At 33.9% G+C, this 5,482-nt stretch overlaps 1 protein-coding gene across 1 annotated transcript in view; it reads right to left on the bottom strand.

The window, feature by feature from the left end:
• The window catches only part of LOC117172558 (ER membrane protein complex subunit 10), a 92,466-nt gene that overhangs the window by 19,374 nt on the left and 67,610 nt on the right, over positions 1 to 5,482 (bottom strand). Inside the window, exon 2 of the mRNA XM_033360613.1 lies at positions 2,202 to 2,468. Within this exon, the coding sequence (XP_033216504.1) occupies positions 2,202 to 2,468 (267 nt within the window). The remainder of the gene's footprint in view (positions 1 to 2,201; positions 2,469 to 5,482) is intronic.

Genomic DNA, 5,482 nt, shown 5'->3' with positions numbered 1-5,482 from the left:
AAAAATACTTATTCGTAGGGTAATGAAAATAACAGAAGCAAAGATTTGGGAAGTCCAAAGTGGGTTTATGCCAGGAAGGTCATGTACGGATGAAATATTTAGTTTAAAGCAAATAACAGAAAAAAGTTTGAGAGTAGGAAAAAGTTTTCTGTGCATTTGTTGACCTAGAAAAAGCTTTTGACAAGGTAGACAGAAGTAAACTTTGGGAAGTCCTGAAAGAGTATGGAGTCAATTAATGGATTCTACAAGCTATAAAAACAATATATACAGGTAGCAAAGCGAGTGTAAGAGTGAATGGGAAACTAAGTGACTGTTTCGATATTATTCAAGGAGTTAGACAAGGATGCGTTATGTCTTCATGGTCATTTATATTATTTATGGACAAGTGTTTAAGAATGGCTCTCTTCGACGAAGAGGGTGTTGATCTCGAAACAATAAGAGTACGTGGGTTAGCGTTCGCAGATGATAAGGTTGTTATGGCAGAGTCTATCGAAGACCTACAAAGAATGTTGAATAAACTAGATGCAAGCATGAAAAGCATGGGCCTCAAAATTAACGCAAATAAAACAAAAACTATGGTGTTCGAAGGAAAGAGTGAGAAAACACTATGCAATACTTTATTAAACGATGAGAGAATTGAACAAGTAGATAAGTTCGTATACCTTGGTAGCTTATTTACTAGGGATGGGAAAACAGATGAGGAATTAGATAGACGAATAAATGAAGGTAAGAAGGTTATTGGTAGAGCAGGTCCCCTTATCAGAAGTAAAAATATATCAAATAAAGCTAAAATGGCAATAAATAATTCTATATTTGTACCGACTGTACTATACGGTAGCGAGACACGGACTTATCAAGAAAAAGATAAGAGTAAAATTAACACAATTGACATCAGATTCATGCGCACAATATGCGGGAAAACCCTGATGGACAAAGTAAGTAACGAGATAATTCTAAAAGAATGTGGTGCAGAAGAGACGCTAGTAGACACATGGGAAAGAAATCGGTTAAGATGGTTCGAACATGTTGAGAGAATACCAAATGAACGACTAACGAAACAAGTGTATCAAGGTAAAGTAAATGGCAGCGTTCCCAGAGGTAGACCACGGAAAGAATGGTTAGAATGTGTGAATGAGACCCTAGTTAGATGAGACATAAGAAGTCACAGAAACACGAGAGCCTGCATGAAAAAATGCATGGACATAAAAGAAGCTAGAGAAGTATTCCAGGAGAGGAAAGTATGGCGGCAAATAGTTAATAAAAAGAGTGTCAGTAGAGTGAATGACGCCTGAAACAAAGACCTTGACTACTAATGGACCCAAGTGGGGAACCTTACATAACGACTTCGTGAGGTTCTTCGCTTGGGGTGATTGCTAGAGAGATTGATCAGCAACCTGGGTCGGAGCAGTGTTGCAGAACGAACGTGTTATTTACTTAAATAGCACGAGAATTCTGGATCAATCTGAAAAATCTCTATCCCTTCCACACACTACTCCTTTCCCCTACCGAGAGAGTCACACCTACACCGAAAGGGAAATGGCTTAATGGTGTAATAATAATAATAATAATAATAATAATAATAATAATAATAATAATAATAATAATAGATATCTATCCCACTGTCAACAACCATTTTTTTTAATAATGTGAAATCATAAGGAATTTATATATTCTAACAGGAAAAAATAAAAAGGTAAAATGGGGCGTTTAGAACACACACTTACTATAGAAAAAACGTTACGACGGGGGAGGGGGGAGGCAGGAAAAACGTTACGTATGTTTTGAACGGTCCCAATATTGAGGAAAATTGAATTTAAAAATTTATTTAAACTTTTTTTCGGTTAAAAGTTGGACAATTTTTTTTCTCTATTATGATATTGAAGCATATACTTATGTCCTCAAGTTTCATTAGAATTCATCGCATGGTCCCAGAAATATAGATAATTAAAGAAATTTAATGTACATCCCGTGATTTTAAAAATTTTCAAACATCCTCTAGGCACAAAATGTCTCTTATATAATATTAAATTTCAAAAAGTTTCATTTAAATCAAGAAATCACTTGGAGATGCTGATATTCAGGACGTATACTGGCTCTGTACTGTTCTTTTACAAGTTAGAAAAACCTTAGAAATACGTAAATTCCTCATTTAGTAAATTCTACTCTTAAAAATCTAAAAATGAAAAAATAAGATGACTTACGTATTTTGCTAAAAAGGATCTATTGTCCTTAACATCTCCTCTTTCCCTAGCTTCACGTTCCTTCTCTAACTTAAGTATATAAGTGGCTGTGTCAGGCATGGGACCACCGTCAGGATATTTTACTTGAACATTCGTAGTCCACATTTTTGTCGACGGTCCTTCCATGTGACAAGGACCATGAGCCGCTAGACTTATTGCTACTGGTTCTGCTGTACTGTCAAGCCATACGTACAGCGAATCCTCCAAATCCGTACCCAGCAAATGACACTAAAAAAAAATTAATTTAATTTTTTCATTATTACGCTAGAAAACACTTTTTCGATTGAAAATATATAAATGAAACCAAAAAAATTTTAATCATCGGAAATTCTCGCCTTAAATCGATGAGTCTTGTCTTCAATGTAAATTTTAATGCATTTAAAATTTGAGTCTGCTTAACATTAAGTAATTATAAAAACCGTTAAAAAAAATAGAAGAGCATGTCATTCAACTCTCAAAAAGAGAATTTGTTTAACATTTATTGGGCATATACAAAAGGAAAACCCAATCTGAAACGTTCGAAATTGGAAATTCAATATTTTTTATTGGAAAGTTACCAATTTAAACTCAATTAGGACGTTGGTTTTTTAGGGTGTTCGATTTAATACGCTTTTCAATTTTGAATAAATAAAAAAAAAACAAGTTGAAAGAAAAGATCTGACATGTGTTCAAAAGTTTAATCACAAATGTGTTGAGTCAAATAAATCCTGACTCTGCGTCTCTAATATTGGCTATTGATTATAATCGTGGCCTTTATCGTTACTCAACTTTAATATTGCAATTTATGCGATTCTAATTGAGTTTATACAAGAGATTTAGCCATAAATTTATAAGACTTCTCACACTCAGCGTACAATTCCAATTTAAATTTGGTATGGCCGATGTAACCAACGGCTAGCATTTCATTCATCAAACAATTAATGATTAATAGACGCCTGTTATTTTGGTGCCTGGGGTTTCCAAAAGACGGTTTTGGGGCTGACCATGTACCTGACCTAACCTAACGGAACCGGATATAGTCAAACTATGAACGTAAACGGACTTTTTTGCCACGCCTGATTGAGAACTGTACACCCCTCGCGTCTCCTCATATCCATACTCACACCACAGCGTCAATTTTCGGAATAACTATCTCCGGACGAGCTATATCCAAGTGTGCCTGTATTTTCCTTTTACTCAGTCACTCATCTTCACAATTGTATGCAATTTCTAAAACAATCAGGGTACTTATTGATCGATGCTATTGCCCGAGTGTAATACAAAATTGTACAGGCGTCCCTCCCGGTAAGAAGGTTCGAATTGAATACAATAGAAACGTTTCTATTGCTTTTCTATTGTATATATGAAAATATCATTTCAATAACTGAGAACGTCGGAAAGTGGTATGAGAGCACTTGGAATGGGTGCAGAGCGCCAACGAAACTACTCGAATGCGATTAAAACGTAGTCAAAGAAGGGACTAAACGAACCTGTACATTATTTTATAACTGAATCTGATAAGGACATAATAAAAACTGCTTGATTTTAAAGTATTTATTTCAGACATCTGTTTTAAATATTTAAATTGTTTTAAATATACATTGCACATAATATCGTGGAAAATATTGCTCGTTTTATGTTTTAAAAGATTCGCCACAAATCGATTTGCTACGTTTTTATCAGGGACTGAGAGCGACATGCGTGAAGAGTGTAAAATCCGGTCCTCGCCATCTCTTCTCCTGTTTATATTTTCTCAGCGTTACGAGCGAGGTTGCTCGATGCGAGCTTCGCTAGCTTCGCGAGAACGGAGACTGAGTGGCCGAGAGACCACTGGGAAACTCGAATGTTGCCATTGCGAGCTTCTTCGTAAACGCGCGAACGCGGCGAAGCTCGACGATCCAGACTGCAGGCAGAAATCATGCCGAATTTATCACTAGCGAGCGCCTACTCGTATCATAGATACGTTATTCGGTATCTAAGCCGTTCCCCAGATCCATAGGCTGAATTATAACGAGGAGGAGAAGACTTTCTTTGTTCGAAGCGCTCATATAGCAGAATCAGGGGCGAAACCAGAAAAATATTTCGATGGGTTGGGGACGAGTTTCTAAAAACTTTCCCTGGTATCCGTCACTAAGCAGAATATACATTTCATTAGATGGCTCTACGTCACACGCTATATAGTTTTTTTTCTTTTTACTCTTTTCTTCTTACATTCTATTTTTAAGTGATTTATAAATTTAGCCAGTTCAAATTTTATCTCTTCGGTTCGAAATGTTATTACTTTCCATTTAAGACTGAACAGAAATTTTTTTTTCATGAATAATTCTATGCTAAATGAGCATGAAAAAGATTCACAATTACAAAACCAGACTTCAAAACTACCTCCCTTTCCGGCTGATTGGAGATACGAAATAATAATTGCAGAAAAGATAGATGAAAAAGTCAACCAAATTCTTTCAAACTCATAGTTTTTCTTCTTCGAAATTAAACTATTTAGTAAAAAAAAATTACTGGAAACTTAATTATGTGAGTTCAAAATAACCTATTTTATGAAAAAAATTAACTATTTTTTTGAAAAAATTTGGTTTAAAATTCAATTTTTTGGCTTAACATTCGACTTTTTACTTGATATTTCAACTATGTGCCTAGAAATTAATCTATTGTGTTAATAATTAATTTGTCTGGTAACAATTAATTTTTTTAAGTAAACATTTTTTTAATTCAGCTGATCATTCTTCTTTTTTGTCAAAAAATTTAGTATTTCTTGGAAAATTAACCTTCTTGTAGAAAATATGTTAATATTTTTAGGAAATTGTTTCTCTAGTACACAATTCACGTCTGGGGTTAAAAGATTAACTACTTTATAAAAATACTGGTTTATGGGTTAAAAATTAATTGCTTCAACGAAAAGTGTTACAAGATTTTCCGTTTTTTTTACTGTTTTTTGGTATTTAATATTTTTTTAAATAAATTATTAATGATCGATAGTTTGCAGAGAAAGAGAGAGGGGGAGCGGTCCTTCATGAATAAATTTCTCCAATTCTAAAACAATTTCAGTCAATTAAAAACTTTACATTTTTTCTATTAGGTGCCGCAATGATTACATTTGATACAAGATATTACTTTTTTCAACAAAATTAGTCATGCACTAACATTTGTTAAAGAACAAATTATATAAATAAATGCATATTTTCGGCGTTCTCAAGCAAAAATAAATCGTTTTTTCATCTGATCTTGCTTAAATTATATTTAACAAATTTAGT

The sequence above is a fragment of the Belonocnema kinseyi genome, chromosome 5, assembly GCF_010883055.1.
Source record: "Belonocnema kinseyi isolate 2016_QV_RU_SX_M_011 chromosome 5, B_treatae_v1, whole genome shotgun sequence".
In the NCBI taxonomy this organism is placed as follows: domain Eukaryota; kingdom Metazoa; phylum Arthropoda; class Insecta; order Hymenoptera; family Cynipidae; genus Belonocnema; species Belonocnema kinseyi.
Note: the sequence above shows the minus strand (reverse complement) of the source record. Positions and strands in the feature narration are given on the sequence as shown.